Source organism: Micromys minutus, assembly GCF_963924665.1.
Source record: "Micromys minutus genome assembly, chromosome: 3".
Lineage (NCBI taxonomy): Eukaryota > Metazoa > Chordata > Mammalia > Rodentia > Muridae > Micromys > Micromys minutus.
The window spans coordinates 81723219-81741988 of NC_137972.1; the positions used below are offsets into that span (position 1 = coordinate 81723219).

At 43.1% G+C, this 18770-nt stretch overlaps 1 protein-coding gene across 1 annotated transcript; it reads left to right on the forward strand.

Annotated features, from left to right (window-relative positions):
* The first annotated feature begins 1287 nt into the window (after positions 1–1287).
* On the forward strand, positions 1288–7788 carry RAMAC (RNA guanine-7 methyltransferase activating subunit). Its single transcript, XM_080913937.1, has 3 exons — positions 1288–1378; positions 6004–6200; positions 6785–7788. Exons 2-3 carry the CDS (start codon positions 6031–6033, stop codon positions 6972–6974), a joined length of 360 nt encoding a protein of 119 aa, XP_080770063.1. The 5' UTR covers positions 1288–1378; positions 6004–6030; the 3' UTR covers positions 6975–7788.
* Positions 7789–18770: the final 10982 nt, after the last annotated feature.

Sequence of the window (18770 nt, forward strand, 5' to 3'; positions counted from 1 at the left end):
CATCAACACTGGCCTAGTTTTGTAGAGAATGGATATAACATCAATGTCAACAACTGGAAGTGGTGTGTGTGTGTGTGTGTGTGTGTGTGTGTAGGGGAGTAGTACTATTCCAAGCACAAGGGGACCCCACTGACCAGCTATAAAAACATAATGAGTAATTCATGAACTACTACATTTGGTCTGGTTTACTGTGAGAGAATGAAAGAGAAACATCAGAAAATAGAATTCTGAATCCAAATTAAGATTTTTGGACTTGGCAGCAAGGAGCTATTGAATAGCTGCATCCCAGCTGTGCTTGAATATGCAGTTGTGTGAAGATATGCTGGTGAGGGGAGGGACTTAGGAAGAAGAGCATGCTGTTCAGAAAGTGTGGTGAGAACTTGGATGAGGTAGAGGCAATGGGTTATGGGAGTGGATGGATGCCCGAGTTACAAGAACCAAACAACAGAACCTGATGTCTGACCGGGACATGGAAAGATAAGGTATCCAATTTTGACCCTAAACTTTCCAGGTTGATTGTATTCCCAGAAAGAGGGCAAGGTCCGGGAGGCAATCTGAGAAAAGGATCAAGTTTCACTTGGGATAGTCAGCGTTTCCACACTTGTGAACACCCCGAGAAGAAACAGGGTAGACTTTGGGAGGGAGCAGAATACGGACAGTGGAGGAGTGGATGCATTTCTGCAAAAACACACAGACGGACTGCAGGAGCCTTACTGCCGAGGCTTGTTAGGAACCGGATGGGCGGGCTGGAGAGATGGCTCAGTGGTTAAGAGCACTGACTGCTCAGGTCCTGAGTTCAATTCCCAGCCACCACAAGGTGGCTCTCAACCATCTGCAATGAGATTTGATGCCCTCTTCTGGTGTGTCTGAAGACAGCTACAGAGTACTTATATATAACAAATAAATAAATCTAAAATAAAAGAACCAGAGGGGCATCGCCCGAGCTTTGCAGTCCCGTCCGCTCCTCACCCTGCCGCCCCGGCTCCCGCTGAGTCTCCAGTGACAAGCGGCCTTCCCCGTTAGTCCTATTCTCAGACTTTCCGGACCGGTGTATCAGGCAGTACGACGTCTTTTACCCGTCGGTCAGCAGGCAGGGAGGCTGCGAAAAGACTGCACAGCCCACCTTCGTCACGTCGCTCGACCCAAGGTCGATCCCCTGGGGCCCCGCCAAAGTTCGAAAACGAGGGGCGTGGCAGGAGGAAATAAAGAAGCGACGAATTCTGGATATCGCGAGACTTTACAGGCGACTCCGACTTTTGTGCTCCGGAAGCGGAAGTCGGATAGTTGAGGGATTCCTGAGCGTTTGGTTACCTTGGAGAGTGGTGTGGGGTGCTTCTGTGCCGACGCCCGCGGTCTCTCCAGTGCGTCCGGCTGAGGGGTGAGCACAGCCCTTGGCGGCGGAGGGAATGGGGGGCTGGAGCCGGGAGGAGGAGGAAGCCGGGCGTCGCTGCTCCTCGGAGCCTCTTTCCCCTCTGGTCGGCTCTTTAAGGCGCTTCTGGAAGGAGCTGCTTTATCAGAGCGGCCGTAAGCCACGCGTCACATGTGGTTCTCAGTCAGTTATCCTCGGCTGTTCTCTGGGCTCACCTCTGGAGAGCAGCCGAGCCAGGGCTGGAAGACCCCAGCCAAAGTTCTGTGTGGTTTTATTTGTGGTATAAGTGGGTTCGAGTACAATGAACGGCATCGGCCACAGCGACAACGAACGTGCGCCCTCAAGTTACTGGTGCTTGAACTGGCTTGTTGGTCTTGACGACCCTCTTGTAGTTCTTCAGCGGAAGAGCAAGTTTCCTCTATGGGCTGCTGGGGCTGAGATTCTTTAATTGTTTGCGGTTTGTGAGTGCTGGTGCCCGCAAAAGCCGGAAGAGGGCGTCGGAGCCCCTGGAGCTACAATTACAGGCTGCAGTGAGCTCCTCTCCGTGGGTGCTGGGATCTATCTGATCTGTGGTCCTTGGGAAGAGTAGTGAGTGCTCTTTACTACTGAGCTATCACTCCAACAACTCCTCCATCTTTGGAGGTTTCCTTCAAGTCCCTCCCCAGCCGTATTTTCATAATATTTTTTGTTCTATTTTATATGTTTATTATATAATTATATTTTATACATTATGTATTGCTATGCTTTATATTGTGTGATTTTTATATATTATATATTTTTAAATCGTAATAACATTTCCCTTTCCTCCCTTCAAACCCTCCCTTTTATCCCCCCTAGCTTTTTTCAAATTCATAGTCTGTTTAGTTGTTTTATATATATGCATATATGTATATACGCAACCTGCTCAGTTCGTATATTGTTACTTATATGTGTGTTTTCAGGGTTAATCACATATGGTATTGGATAACCAGTTGGTGTGCTCTTCCTTCAAGAAGATGATTTCTCTTGCTCTTAGCATTCCTTAGTTGCCTGTAGTTCTTTGTTGAGGCCTCTTGAGTTTTCCCTCTTCCACATTAGCTTGCCTTTTGGTAATGTTGTCCCCGGCTCATATTTAATTAACCAAAACAAACAGTATAGTTGTCTCAAATCTTTGGGTTAAGTAAAGCTTGCATTAAGGTTTTGTTTCAGTTCCGTTCTCATGAATAAGTCTGAAGATCCTGTGTGGTAGGGTATGGGGAAAATAGAGTAATGCATTTTCCTTACCGTGTGAATTTACTGTGTGTCTTAGTTGGGAATGGGGCGTTCTCCTAGTGGCTTCTGTGGTTAGTATGGAATCAAGGACACTTTTACTTAGTTGTGCGTTCTCATTGTTCTGTTTTGAGATGGTGCCTCTCTACATAGCTCTGGCTGTCCTGGAACTCACTCTGGAGACCAGCCTAGCCTCAAACTCAGAGATCCACCTGACTCTGTCTCCAAGTGCTGGGCTTAAAAGCATGTGTCACTACACTCCACTTAGTTGGATTTATGTTAAGCTCATTTGGTTTTGGGTATTTAATATTAGTTTGCCAATACCAGGTACAAGAGGGTATAATAAGGTAGAATCTGAGTAGTGGCCTGAAAGGTAAAAATGCCCTGGTACTGGTTCTTGTATTTAATTTGTTGGGATGAGGGTAATACTGTTATGTTTACATATTTTGAGGAAAGACAAAGCAATGAAGAATCTTCCAGTTAATCAACTCATGAAAAGCTTTATTAAAAGTGTAATTAGTACAAGGGAAAATGGTTTGAGGATATCTGGGGAAAGATGTGGTTTTAAGCTTTAGCAAGATATTACATATGCCTCAAATCATAAAATAGGCTTCGGTTCTTTCTCTTTGCCAAAGCTGGTTTTGTACTTCTAGGCTCAGGTGATCCTCCTGCCTCAGGTCCAGGAATGCTAGGTATTCATCATGGGCCATCTTCCCTGTCAGGGATAAGCTTTGAGGCATTCAGCAGAAATGAAGTTTGAATTAGGAAAGCTGGGGGAGAGAAAAGCTTGCTCACAGAATACTGGGAAGTGAGGATACCTATACAGTTATGCAGTTTCAAGGTCTTAGATGAAGATTAAAAGTGAGGTCTCTCTCTACTCTGGTTTCTTGAGGATTAGGCCTGCAATTTAAGCAATATCTTTTCCTTTAGGTAGAAGGTTAGAGAAATTTTATTTTTGATGTATCCATATATTATGTAGAAAATCATCTGTTAAGAGATTCATATTTTTAATTTTTTATTATATTCATTTGTATGTGGGTCTGTATGTCATGGTGCCATGTAAAGGTTGGAGCACAACTTGTGGGAGTCTGTTCATGGTTTCTGCCATATGTGACCTGAGGTTCAAACTAAGGTCCCTAGCTTTGGCCACACCACCTTTATTTACCCACTGAGCTATCTTGCCGGCCCAGATTCTACTTTTTATATCCATTAGACAGTATCTTACTTATTATTGTTAAATGTTTTTCATTTCTCGTGGGATCTGGAGTAGTGATACATTACATTAGATTATAAAATAGTTACCTATAACTTTTAATAGCCATACATCTAAAGGCCTGTTTTCATATATGTTGTTTGGGTTGGCTTCAGACCCCTGGTTTCAATTAATATCAGTTTCTGAAGTAGCTGAGACTGCAGGTACACATTTAGGAAGCTATACCCAGTTTCCCTTTTTCTTTATTCACCTTTGTTTGGGGCTGGGGTAGCTGTTTTTTTTTGTTTTTTTGGTTTTTTTTTTTTTTGTTTGTTTTTGTTTTTTAGACAGGGTCTTTGCTTTGTTTTTTGAGACATGGTTTCTCTGTGTAGTCTTGGCTGTCCTGGAACTTACTCTATAGAACAGACTAGCTTTGAACTCAGGGATCCACCTGCCTTTGTCTCTGGAATGTTGGGATTGAAGGCAAGTGCCACCACCTGGCAAAAGACAGGGTCTTCCATTGTAACCTAAGTTGGTCTCAAACTCAAAATTCTTATGTTTCAGTGTCCTGAGTGCTGTGATTACAGCTACTGATTCAGTTACTCGAGATTCTTAAAAATTCCAATTTCTCATATTTAATTCTCAGTCATTTGCAATTCTGCTTCATTTCCTACTACTATAAAACTGATAGCTGAATCCAATTCTCTTTTTGGTTCTTTATGCCATTGTCTGGTTGGCCAGTGTCAACTACTCTTCAGTCCCTTACCTTGAATGGTGATCTTTTCTGGTTGGCTTCTGTGTATGTACCAAAAATATTGTTTGTGTTCATCTTCATCTCTTACTCTCAGTTAACTTCAGTGTGTGGGCCACAGCACTCTCTAAATTCATTGTGCCGTTACCTTTTTAGTAGTTCTAAATGTATGTGGCACTATAATGTATGTAATCACTTGCCGGAAGTCTAAGAATTATCCTGTATTTCTTCCATATGAGTACACGGTAGCTGTCTTCAGACACACCAGAAGAGGGCATTGGATCCCATTACAGATGGTTGTGAGCCACCATGTGGTTGCTGGGATTTGAACTCAGGACCTCTGGAAGAACAGTCAGTGCTCTTAACCATTGAGCCATCTCTCCAGCCCCTCTCCTTCCATATCTTGTTGGTGACTATTTCTTGATGGGACTTTTTTCAAAATTGCTTTCTTAGTCCTACCTCACACTAATTAACCTTTTAGTATGTTACATATTACTATAGCAATCTGCTCTTAGTTCAGTTTCACTAGGCTCTACCTAGTCTTTTGAAATAGTAAATTGGATCTTTTTATTTTTGTTTATGGGATCCCACTATATAGCCTTTGCTGGCCTGGAATTAACTGCAGGTCGGGTTGGCCTGCGGTTCCTCTTGCCTCTGCTCCCTGTTTACAGATATGTATTACCACACAGGACAATAGATTGGATTTTCCCTTGTTAAGTCACCCATAATTCCCATTGCCCATCAGAAGATACGAAACTATTTGCACCAGAAGATATAAAAGTATTTGCATTGGATCCAACATTTTTCACGATTTGTCCCAGGATCACCTCTCTATTTTTATTTCTTGATGTCTTCTGCTTCTCCATCTATGTTTACATCATATATGTCTCCCTTATGCTTTTTGTTATGTGTGTATGTGTGTGGGGGTGCATGTGGAAATTAGATGTCCACTTTGGGGTCGTCCTTCGGGATTTATGCACCTTGATTTTTGAACTGGGTCCTTTCCCTGGAACCTGGGGCTTGCTTGCCATTTAGCTAGGCTGGCTGGCCAGCAGACGCCAGGGATCTGCCTGTGTCTACTTCTCCAGCACTGGGATTATAAGCCTATTCCACTGGGCCTGGCTTTTCATACATATCTGGAGAGCAAACTAAGGTCCACAGTCTTACAGGACAAGCATGTTACCAGTTAAGCTATTCTCCCCAGCCTTCATCTATGTCTCTTCTAGACTGGTGACTGTGGGAAGTATGGCCATGATGGTTATTGTCCATCTTAGTATGGCAGGCTCCAGTAGCATAGCATAGTCAAGAACTATTGAACTGAATGTCTACAATCTTAAGTTTAAAAATACATAGGGATTTTTGTTAACACTCTATCCAAAATTGTTCACTTCTTGTTTTTTATCAGCTAACAAATCAGTATTATTGTTTTTTAAATTCTTACAGATCTTAAATATTGTACAGAATTTCAAGATGAGTGATACTTCTGAAGTAATTCCAATTTTTGAAGAGATGTTCGCAAGCCGATTCACACAAGATGACAAAGAATACCAGGAATACTTGAAACGTCCTCCTGAATCCCCTCCAATTGTTGAGGAATGGAATAGCAGAGCTGGTGGTAACCAAAGAAATAGAGGCAACTGGTATGTGTTATTTCTGCAGGATAAATGCAGAGAGTGTAGTAACCAGTGCCCAGAACATAAGCACATACATACTTGCTCTTATGTGTCTTGGTTAAGCCAGGCATAGTGATGTAACTTTTCAGTACTTGGGAGGCTGAGACAGTAGGATTATGAGTTCTAGGCCAGCCTGGGCCAAACAGTAAGGCCCTGTCTCAAACTAATTTTTTTTTTTTTTTTTTACAAATATACCTAATTAAACTGGAGTTTTGAGCTTGATTTCATAAAGGTGTTGTTTTGATTACCTTAGAAATTTTAAAAAATGAGGTGGAAAATTAAATGTAATAATTCAGAACAATAAATAAATGACACTGATATTATGTATTTAATAGGTGTCATTTTGATCCCAGTCGGGCTTATTGCTTGCCTCTGTCCTGTAAAAGGTGTCCAGTATGATCTTAGGGCAATCTTACTAGTGCTTGCTGTGCAGCAGAGAAAGAGCCTTTCCACCTTTTTGTTGCTGTGTATCACATCAAGAACTCACTGCACTAGGATTGAGTTCTTGTTTGTAATAACGGGAAGTTAATGGTTCTCTTTTCTTTTGGTAGGCTACAAGACAACAGACAGTTTAGAGGTAGGGATAACAGACGAGGATGGCCAAGTGACAATCGGTCAAATCAGTGGCATGGACGGTCATGGGGTAACAACAACTACCCACAGCAGAGACCAGAGCCCTACTATCAACAGCAGTGCACACAGTATGGCCACAACCAGCGGCCTCCATATGGTTATTACTGACAGATGTCGGCAGCTTTTAACTAAGACCTTTTATTTTGACAACATGCTAAATGCTTGTGTGTCTTCTGTTGGTCATAGCTTTTCATTCTATTTTAAAGAATGGGTTATTGTTTAGAACTTGAGACTTGAAAAAATTAATCTTTTTAGAAATGTGATGATTGATGGGAATAAATTTACCAAGTGTGGATTATATTATTTGACTTTATCTTACATACTGTTTTGTTTTATGATTTAATAGTGTCTTGAGTTTGGTCTGTTTTCCTTATTTGGGTTATAGTTCTGTCTGTATCCCAGAAATAAAAAATTTTAATTAAAGTGCTGGCTTTATTTACTTTATACAAGAATAACATGCTTAGATTACTCACCTCTGAAGTGTTACAGAGGCTAGGTCTCTGAGAACACGCCCACGGTGTCTTAGAGTGTATTATACCTAATAACAGCAGTTAAGAGGTCAAACACTTGTGTTGCTTCTGTGTTTGTATGTGATCGTGGTATCTGGTGGTTTGTAAGTGAGAGACAGCTCCAGAACTGACTTGGTCCCTTTGTGGAAGGACTCATGTCCAGTGCAGCCTCCTGAAGCGGTGGTGGGTGGGATGGTAGCACTCAACATTTTGTGTATCCCAGTTTCTGTAAACTCAAAGCAGAGAAGAAATGGGTGTGCTCTATAACACAATAGCCGTGTAAACACTGTTGCATTTTGACTGTTGGTATTTAATATGTATTGATTTTTGTGAGGTTATTTTCATTTTCACATGCTTACCTTTGATGCTTCCTCTTACAGCTATAGTGAGGCTGTCGCCTGCTTCAGAACAATCATTCTTGAGATATTTTAATGATAACAATAGATTTATTCAAATAAAAATTTTAAAATACTTGTCAGCCTATTGTATGCGTACCGAGTATAAAAGAATGGATAAATTGAGTAAATGTAAGCAGCTCTGCCCTTAAGTTCTGACAGCCCATTGATTTATGTGGTGATGACGTAGTTGGGTTTTTACTATGCTGTCCTTTAGTAAATAAGAGTTAACTTTCTAAGTTTGCCTTTTCTCTTAGCTCCTCGATATGGACTCTTCCAGGTTCTCTGTAGTCTGAACGTATTAAGTCTCTTCTTAATGGGCCATTGCTCAGATAACCGTTTTTCTAATGCATCAGGTATTCACAATGAGGAAATAAGGCTTTAAGGTAAAGTAAGGCTTTTCCGGGTACCCTCCCCATGGCAATTGGCAATGGGCCACTGCGGATCCATAAAGATAAGTCTTGGTATTCCAGACACAGAAATATCTGTCCACTGGTGGAGTTGACTTAAGGGATGGATCTCAAGATGCTCAGAAGAAAAGTTGTTTTCTAACAGTATCTACTTTAAAAAACAAAACCAAAAAGAAAAAGAGTGAAGTTCTAAGAAATAAAAGGCATAAATTCTGCTTCATAAGAGAGGAAGTAACATGAGAAAGGACACTTTAAAGGTGAGCCAAAAAGTTGAATGAAAGTAGTTTTATAGTCTGTTATAATAGCACACAACATTTAGGCAGAGTTGTAAATGCCCAAAGGAAGAGTCAGGACTGAAACGGACCAGTAAACCCTCAGGTTGTAAGCACAGCACAAACATTTGTTCGGAGGGAGTATTGGTAAACTGAGGCAGAGTAGTGCAAGGTGGGCCAGGTGTGAGCACAGGCTCCAGACCCCAGGCCTCAGGAGGCCTAGGCAAGAGGTTCAACGTTCTCGGCCAGTCTGGTATAGTGAGTTCTCTACATACAAACAAGATTAGGAAAGGCAAGAAACAACGATGGGAGACTTATCACCATTTCCTTATGTATGATCAAATTAAATTGCAAAGGGAGAACAGAATATATTTAGGAAGTAGACACTTAAAGTTTGGAAGAAATTTATATAAAAGCTGAGCTAAAATTAATGGCACACACTTTGGAAATTGCACTCAAATGTGATTATCGAACACATCGGATTAAATCCTTTTGAGAACAGCTTGCTGGGACTTGATTTAAGAACTTTCTGGCATGTGTTTTGCAGTGCTAGAAATAATTGGGGTAGCTAGCTTATAAAATAACCCTGTGCCTTTGCTTTGAGAGGAGGTTTTGGGTTCTTGGAGCCGTTTAGGAAAGGCATCTGGAGAGATTTCTGGTCTTCAGATGTTTAACAGAGGATACAATTTGCCTTTTGTGTTTCGTATACCTCAAGGAAAATGCAGGACCATATGGTAGAATTAAGAGTAAAGAAACATCAGTTTTCTTTTTATCATTTAAGAGTGGAATTTCTCTGCTGAGGTTGGCCCAGATTCCTTAGGGTCAGACAGCTCTTAGACTGCTGAGTAGTGGGAGATACAGATGTATGCCACCCTGCCCAACCAGGATGTCAGCTGCTTTTATCACCATCACCATCTTTACATCCCCCTCAGTGCCCGACTCCTGGTCATCCCCTCCCACAATCTTTCCCTATCCCCTTACCCCCTCTCTGAGTGGGTAACTCAAGTGCCCCTCCTCCACTCTGTATCCCGCCCTGGTATATCAAGTCTCTGTGATGCTAGGATCATCCTCTTCCACTAAGGTCAGACAAGACAGCCCAGCTAGAAGAACATAGCCCACAAACAGGAAACAGCTTTTTCGAAGCCCCTGTTCCAGCTGTTCAGGACCCACATGAAGACCAAGCTGCACATCTGCGACATATGGGTGGGAAGCCTAGGTCCAGTCCGTGCATGCTCTTTGGTTTATGGTTCAGTCTTTGAGAGCCCCAAAGGGTCAGGTTAGTTGAGTCTGTTGGTCTTCCTGTGGAGTTCCTATCCCCACAAGGGCCTGCAGTCCTTCCTGTTCTTCCACGAGCGTCCCCAAGCTCCATCCACTGTGGCTGTGGATACCTGCACCTGTCTTGAGTCAGCTGCTGAGTGGATCCTTTCAGAGGACAGCCACCATAGGTTTTTTTTTTTTGTTGTTGTTCATTGGCTTTCCCCATGAGGGATTTTCTTTTTCTTTTTCTTTTTTTAATTGAAGAACTTTATTTTTAAAAAACAAAGATAAATGTGCAGATCTTAAAGCATTTTTGCATAAAAAGTATATGAATACATTTTTGTCAGTACTTGATTTTTTTAAAGGTTTGATAGTATGCCTTAAAATCTTACTAGTTACAATGAGCATAAGTACATGTAAAACAAGATGTAACCTGGAAATAGTCAGTTTTCTTGAGCCACCATAGTTTTAAGAGTGCTAAAGTAGAAGGAAATGACCTTTCATTCCGAAGGTTACTGACAGCACTAATTTTGAATTCTAATAAAAGTACTTGTCTTAGGGTTTCTATTGCTGTGAAGAGACACCATTACCACAGCAACTCTTATAAAGGAAAATATTTAATTGGTGCTGGCTTAGAGTTCAAAGGTTTAGTACATTATTGTTATGGGAGGAAGCATGGTGGCACACAGGCAGACATGGTGCTAGAGAAGTAGCTAAGAGTTCCACATCTGGAACCACTGGCAGCAGGAAGAGACTGAGACACACTTGCTCCAACAAGGAGTAATGCCACACCTACTCCAACAAAGCCACTCTCTCTGGGCCTCTGGGAGCTGCTTTTTTTCAAACTATCACAGTACTGTACTTTGCTCATAACATTGTTAAGCCTTAATATTTTCCTACCTTTTTATTCCACTTGACTTTTAACATTTGTGTTCATTGGTAGTCAGTATACACGAGGAAATTTAAAAGGGCAACAGGTACTTGAGGCTAATGATCTCGGGCTGCAGTCATGGTTGGCCCTATTCTTTTGGGCTCTTGACAGGGCAGTACATTGTGGAAAGAGCATGTAGCAGAAGCTTCACCTCATGATGGTGTGACAATGAGATGGGGGAGGAGAAGGACGGGGGTCAGGTTAACCTGAAGAACTTCCTACTCGGCCCTATGTCTGAACTCCCAAGGACCCCACAGGCTGGGACAAAGCTTTTCACACGTGGGCCTAGGATCTAAACAAAGATTTGGTTGTGGAAATCTAAATCCTGAGCTGTAAGGTTGATACTGGGGATAGGAAATAAGCTAGACTTGTCCGTGTCTCAGCCCTGTCTTCCAGACAGTTTATTCTGTGAGAGTTTTACTGAGTTCCCCAGGCTGACCTTGAACTTTCAGTCCTACTTGGGAAATGAACTTTCAATTAGCACTACTGTCTACAGTAACAGAAAATTAACATTGTCAATATTTAAATTAATACTTAAGGATTAAAATAGAGCTGTACATGACATTTTGTAGTATCTAATCAAAGATTTCCCAGGCTCTGCGATATTATTAAAGAACAAATTAAAAACCAGATCTAATTAGTAGATTGGACCTCAAGGGAACCTTGAGAGCAAATACTTCCTCCTTTCTAGGAATCTAGCTTTTGAGGAAACTAAGGTGAGTGGAACTTTCTGAGTGTGGCCCTGGGCCAGGATAGCTACATGGTGCCTATCTGCAGAGCTGTAATCTGTAAGGTGGTGCAGGGTGAGGAGGGAGGCCTTGGCATCAGGGAAACACTCTGAGGAACTGCTATCCTCAGAAATGAGCAGTGGGTAGTACCTGTGGGGTTCACCGTTTCCCAGGCTACGTAGGAGCAGGTTAACAGTGTGGCAGAGGCAGGAGGTCAAGGTCTGTGTAGTGAGGTTCAGCACAGCCAGGACTACATAGAAAGATCCCATCTCAAAAAGACAAGGAGGGTGGAATCATGTGCCCAGGGACAGAACTGCTGGAGGTTACTACTGTGTTCAGAGAAATAAGCCAGACACACCGCATATCACTAGTAGAAATGAAAATTTTGTTGACCACATAAACATGGAGTAGCACAGAGGTCACTAGAAACTAGGAGGAGGTGAGGGAAGGGAATAGAGAGGGTTGGTTAAGGATTCCAAAATAAAATCAGTGGTGGGAAGTAGCTGAGTAAAATCAATGTAAGATACATTCCACTTTCCAAAGTACCTAGAAGGCTCCGAGTTCCTGACACGTAGAAACGATAATGTGTGAGATGACAGAAATGCTAATTATCCTGATTTAGTCGCTGTCTGTACACATATCAAATTATACTATAGATCATGAAGAAGTACAAATCCTATACCAGTTACAAAGTAGCCAAGTATACAGCCCTGGACTAGGCACATAATGGTGCCTGGCTAGTAGCCGCTTCATACCTCCTGAATTTGAAGACGTTGGGTCCAATCTCTCTGGATTGGGTTAAGAGGTTCGGCTCACAGTCTCCATGAGTTTCTGTGCACACCAGCCTCGCTGTTTCTGGAAGGTGCTGAGTCCTTAGAATCATCCACGACCTTTGCCTCCTCTTTCACACAGGTCCCCGAGCCTCTTACAGGGTTGAGAAGACTTCCCACTTAGAGCTGAGTGTTCTAAAGTCTTTTACTCTGCACATTGTCCAGTTGTGGGTCCTTTTGTTAATTCCCAGCTACTACAAAACGAAGCTTCTCTGACCAGGGTTGAATGACACTCTGCTCTATGGGTGTATCATGCAAAGAACCTGCACAGCTTCAAACCAGACCAAATCCCAGACTGAAAACAGGAAGTGGGCACTGAGTCCCACCCACATATACCATTGACATCTGCATTACAGTTGATACCAGCATGAAACGGAAAATCAGTTTTCTCCAATGGAGTGTCACCAGGTATATCAACTACTCCCTGGAGCAGCCCTCATACCCAGGAGTAGCTGGCTAACAGAACAGACTCCATTTTTTTTAATGCATTTTTTTGTCTTGGTGTATTTTTTTTGTCTTACTAATTTGTCTTCCTTTTTTGAATTTTGTTTTGATTTTTAATTTTTTGGTTTTTCTGTGAGGTTACTGTGTGTGTTTTGATTGATACTATAAAGTTGGGTGGGTAGGGAGGTGGGTAGGATCTTGGGGTTTGGGGACGGGAAAGAATATAATTTAAATATATCGAATAAGCTTTTTTGTAAATGAAAATGTAAAAACTAGTTCAGCTCACGGGGCTGGGGAGTATGGCTTTTGAAGAGTGTCTGCCTGGCATTCACAAAGTCATGCATTTAATCAACGGCTCTATATAAGAAGCAGAAGGTGGAAATTGTGAGCTCATCTTCAATTATATAGCACATCTGATTCCGGCTGCTGCGGAAGACTGCCTCCAAAAATTAAAGTTCAGCACACAAATATCCCTCCAGTGTCTTCATGGGCTGATGAACTAATTTAGATGGTGTTTCATTCTGTCCCCAGGGGCACAGAGAGCCCTATGTATTAATTCCCAGTGGAGTTTTCTCTGTGATTCAGTGACCTCTCCTGAGACCAGTTCTGGGGAGGGTGATTGTGATCTCATGGTTTTTTTCCACTGCCAGTGCCTCTGACTCCCCTGTCTCCAGCCTCTTTTTGTCTGCATGAGGTAAACAAAGCTGTCCTAATTGCAAAAGCCAGAGGGTTTTGTCATTTCAAATTCTTTTCCTTTTATATTTCATTATGTACACTCCATGAAAATACAGAATAAATGTGAAGAGTGAATGAGGCCGTATAAAACTTAATCACTGTCACCCAACCATTATATGTTCTTTTATGTTTTACCATGTTCACAAAGATTTATAGAGTTATATATTCCTGTCTTTCTTGCCAAAGTGAGGAGATGTATGTGTGTGTGTGTGTATAAACATAAAACATATACTGAACAGTACAGTAGATACCATTCTAGTCAACAACAGATTAAAAACTAATGATTTTATTTTCATAATATGTATGGATTTGACACTGATTAAATGTCCACTTTTTTGGTATATACTTGGACATTCTCTTTTCATTTTTCATGTACTACCAATGTTACACTGCCTTTGCTCACATGTCCTTTCCTGCCTTTATTCTGTGTTCTGTGGAGAGGACTATAAAACACAGAATCAACTAAGCTGGGCTCAAAGGGGCTCCGAGAGCTTAAAGTGGCAAACAGAGCCTGCGTGGGTCCACACCACATGCTCTGGTTGTTTAGCTTGGGGTTTTTGTGGGACTCCTAACGGTGGGAGTGGGGGGGTGTCTGACCCTTTTCCTCTGAGCTGCCTCATTAGTCTTGTGAAGGTTTGTGCCTAGTCTTGTTCCATCTTGTTATGCTGAGTTCGGCTGGTATCCCTCAGAGGCCTGCTTTTTCTGAAGGGAAATGGATGAGCAGGGAATGGAGGAGAGGGAGAGATGGTGGGAGAGGTGGGAAGGAATTGAGGGAGGGAGGCTGCAAACGGTATGAGAGAACAAAAAGAAAAGTCAGGTTAAAAGACACGTAAAACACTAGGATCTCACATACCCTGGACTGCCTAAGTGGGAAGTGAGCTGAGTGTGGCCTCTCCCTGCTTCCTGACTACAGTGCGGTGTGGCCAGCGGCCTCAAGCTCCTGCTGCCTGCCACGCCCTCCTCAACCTGATAGGCTGCCCCCTCAAACTGAATCAAAAAATCCCTATTAGGTTTGCTTTTGTCAGATTGCTTGTCACAAAAGTGGCCGATATATAAAAGTTAAAGTGCTTTTCCCTGTAACTTCAAATTTTTAAAAACTTTTCTAACATTGATATCAGTATTGTGTGGGTGGGGGTGAAGGGCACACACATGTCACAGTGCATGCATGGCATTGGGACCAATCTTGGGAGTTGGTCCTCTCACAGTGGGTCTTGGTTCTGGGAGCTGAACTCAGGTGTCGGGCCTTACACAGCAAGTGTCTGACCCCTGAACCAGCTGCTTTCAGCCTGGGGGGGGGGCGGGTCACCACTTCTTTGGAGGTTGTGTATCAGACATCCTGCATATCAGATACTTACATTATGATTCATAATCAGCAGAATTAGTTATGGAGTAGCAATGAAAGTAATCTTAGGGTCGCATGTCACCACAGCACGAGGAACTGTACGAATGGGTCGCAGCATTAGGAAGGTTGAGAACCACTGCTGTAAACCATCTCTCCCTCCACACCTCAGCTCCTTGTCTGATTGCTCACAAGCTTCTTGGACTTTGCAGTCACAGCATGTACTAGGTTGTCTCATTGTTGGCTGTCACTACGCCCGTCATCTGGGACACCGCACCTCTCTGTAAAGTCCTCCTTTGTTCTCAAGCGTTTTCTTGCGTCTTTTTTTTTTTTTAAGATTTTATTTATTTAAGATTTTATTTATTTATTGTATGTATGTTGAGTACACTGTAGCTGTCTTCAGACACACCAGAAGAGGGCATCAGGTCCCATTAAAGATGGCTGTAGCCACTGTGTGGTTGCTGGGAATTGAACTCAGGACCTTGGCAAGAACAATCAGTGCCCTTAACCGCTGAGCCCTCTCTCCAGCCCTCTTTCATCTTTGAACATCGTGTTCTGCTTAGAATCCATTTGGGATGCTCAGCACACAGGCGTTGGTTCTCCTTAGACTCCTGCAGCCACTGTGTCCCCTTCCCTGGCTTCTCTGACCTGCCCTCACTTTTTTTTTTCTAGTGTGGTCTTTCGTCCTCTGGTGTTTTTTTTTTTTTTTTTTTTTTTTCCTCTTTTTATTATTTTAAATTATATGTATAAGGGGATTCCCTGGCTCTGATTCCAGGTTAACACACCTTCCAATAAAGGCATTTGTGGGTCTCTCACCGGGACAGAGTCTTTTCAGTAGAAGTCCCGTTGTATAGCCTATTGGCCAGTGTGTTCTTCATGCAAATAAGTAGGCATGTTTAGGGATCTGGCCAGTTCTGCCCGATGCCATTTTCAGAAACACTGACCAGGTGGGATTTCTGAAAGCTGCAGAGTAGAGAGAAGGACTCAGAATCCTGGGTCTTTCATGGCACTCACCTGGGACTGCTGAGGGCCTCGCCGGCCCTCAGTCAACACTGTCCTGTGTAAGATCTAAGCCTAAAGCATCTCTGGAAAGACAAGAAGGACCCAAGTGTGTGAGAATGACAGTGCAGAAAAGACGCCCTGACACAAATAAACTGATGGCCACCAGCCAACTGTTGTCAATTTCTGCTGTGCTGCCCTGGTGCCACCTCCTGGACGTAAGCTGAAAATCTGGGGTTTTGGGCTTTTTTATGATTTTATTTTATGTGCATTGGTGTTTTGCCTGCCTGTATGTCTGAGTGAAAGGTGTCAGATCCCCTGGAACTGGAGTTACAGGCAGTTGTGAGCTGTCAATGTAGGTGCTAGAAATTGAACCCTGGATTCTATGGAAGAGCAGTCAGTGCTCTTAACCACTGAGCCATCTCTCCAACCCCAGGTTTTTAGTTCCTAATCACATATATTAAAACAATCTGGATTTGTGGTCACAGTAGGTTCCAACTATTTATATTCTGCCTTACAGTTAAGGAACTATTTAACCAAATCCTTGAAAACTTGAAGTAGAATCCTAAGGTCCACAGCCTAGAGCATGCCTTCTAAAATCCAGGTCTTTAGCTTTTGGGGGCCTTAAATACTCAATGGTCTCATTTGCATTTTTTGGTTCTCTCTCTATCCTTTAGCCAGTGGAAGGTGTGGAGTGGCTCCCAGAAACCACAAGTTCAAAATCTGCCCTTGCTTCCTGAGCAGAATGATCTCATTTCTTTTCCTTCTTCAAGTTCTGCTAATGTGTGGTGTGAGAATTCGAATTATCACAACATTTGTGCTGGAGAGACTATCTCTTATGGTGGCAGTGAGAGGTGACAGGCACAGGGCCACAGTACCACCTGACACTAGCCCTCAGTTACAGCTCACTTATAGCTCTGGCAAAACGAGGTTCCCCAGGACACAGGACAAGAAAAGCAGTGTCCCGGGCCTTTCTGAAGACTCAGAATTAGAGGGTGGACCAGGCTAGAGTCACAGTTCCTGAAAAAGGATAGTGGGCATGTCCTTGGCTCTACTTCAGTATCCCTGAGGTGAGACCAGGGCCCAGCTGCCTAAGCAGCCTCTGTGGCAGGTCAAGGTTCCCACGAGTGAGGACAGGCAGCTGTTGACTCCTGAAGATGAAGAAGGGACTGCCCATCTTGAATACAAGCCCTGCACCAGTCCCTTGATAGTTTCACTATCACGTATCTTTTGTTTTCTCGTTTATTTGCAGTTACTCTCACTGTTTAATCCAGGCCTGACTGGATCTCACCAGTCTCTCCTGCCTCAGCCTCTCTGCAGCGGGCTTATAGGCCCTGTACCACCCACATGCTTATCATGATGCATCTTGTTAGAAAATATTGTTGTATTTCTCTAAAAAATAATTAGGCAAAGGCTCCTTGTTAAAATATGGCCACTTCAAAGTCAAATAATGATGGTGAGTGGAAGACATCTGCAGTTCCAGAACTCATGGGGCTGAGGTAGGCCAACTTAAAGCTAGCAATGTGAAACTAGTCTGGGCAACAGGTGAGGCCTCATCTCAAAAGAAGAAAAAAGGGAACTGGAGAGATGGCTCAGTGGTTAAGAGCACTGGCTGCTCTTCCAGAGGTCCTGAGTTCAAGCCCCAGCAACCACATGGTGGCTCACAACCATCTGTAATGGGATCTGACGCCCCCTTCTGGTGTGTCTGAGGACAGTAATCACATACGTGAAATAAATAAATCTATCTTAAAAAGAGATTTTTAAGAGGATTACTCCTCTCCAGCCTCCATGCTTGTCAATTTTATTCTGCTGTCCATTTCTCCGTTTGCTTCAGAGTGCACCTATCCTCTCTCCAGCTCTCCTTAGTTCGCCAACAATAATTAAGATAAATCTTTCCTATTCATTGGTTCCAGCTACTTATTAATGGGTGGGCATTTCTTGCCAAGAGGGTGGTTTAGAAACTTCATGCAATCTGATCGGGTATGAGGTAGAAGGGAGCTGAACTTCTGGAAAACAAACACCATAGCTCTTCTGAGCTGCCCTCTTTGTAGCAGAGGGTCTCACATGGATGTGAAGCCCGGAGCCAGGGCTCTCTGCCTCAGTGACATGGGACTGAGAATAAAGCTGGCATGACCACAGAAAGGAAAGTGGGCCCTCTGCGACATTACTGAGCTGTTCATCAGCCCATTAAGGACACTTCTGGATTTTGTTGTAGGCTTAGATTTTTTTCAAAACCTGCTTTGACTATGGTTCATTAATGCTTCAATGTACCTCCCTTCTAGCCCACCACCCACCATAGCCCACCACCCACCATAGCCCACCACCCACCATAGCCCACCACCCACCATAGCCCACCACCCACCAGAGGCAGGGGAAAGAAATAGGAAGCAGAAGTTGCGGACTGTTCAGAAACGGTTCTTTGGAGCTATTCCAATCTTTGTGGTCAGCAATCCAGTCCATAGCAAAATACCAAACACGAATCAGTAACCGCGGCTTGATCCAGAAGAAACCGCAAGGCTCTGCCAACTGGTATGAATCTGGGAAGTTTAAGCAGCAGACAGAATACCACCAGAAGTTCTTTGGTGCATTTCTCTCTACAAAGTCACAAGTGAAGCTCAGGGAAAGAAAGCAAAGGAGAACCAATGCTAGAATGTCATCAGCAAAGACCAGTGTCAGCCAAGCACAACAAGGACCAGCAAAGAGCTGCAAGGTGAACCAATGCAAGAGTGTCATTTACTGTCTGATGGGTTGTATTTATACTCTCTCTCAACATCGCCTGTCTCTCAAGCATCCTCTCCAGAAAAACATCAAATGCCCTTTCACCAAACAACTCCCCCCAAAAACATGTGTCTGTTTTCAGCAAAACATCCTTCCAAGTGTCTGCTTCAGCAAAGCTTCTTCTCATAAGACAGTTTCCAGGAAAATATCCCATGACACAACTGAGTCTCCAACGAAACCAGAAATTCCCACTTCATTTAGTAAGCATGTTAACACATGTACTTGACATGGGGATGGAATATGTTTCTGTTCCACAAGAATAGTCCTGTAGTAAGTC

Bases quoted from the DNA above. Each gene is read 5' to 3' on its own strand.
- RAMAC (XM_080913937.1), top strand. From the start codon at position 6,031: ATGAGTGATACTTCTGAAGTAATTCCAATTTTTGAAGAGATGTTCGCA. The intron at 6,201-6,784 runs GTATGTGTTATT...TTCTTTTGGTAG, and splicing joins CAAAGAAATAGAGGCAACTG to GCTACAAGACAACAGACAGT.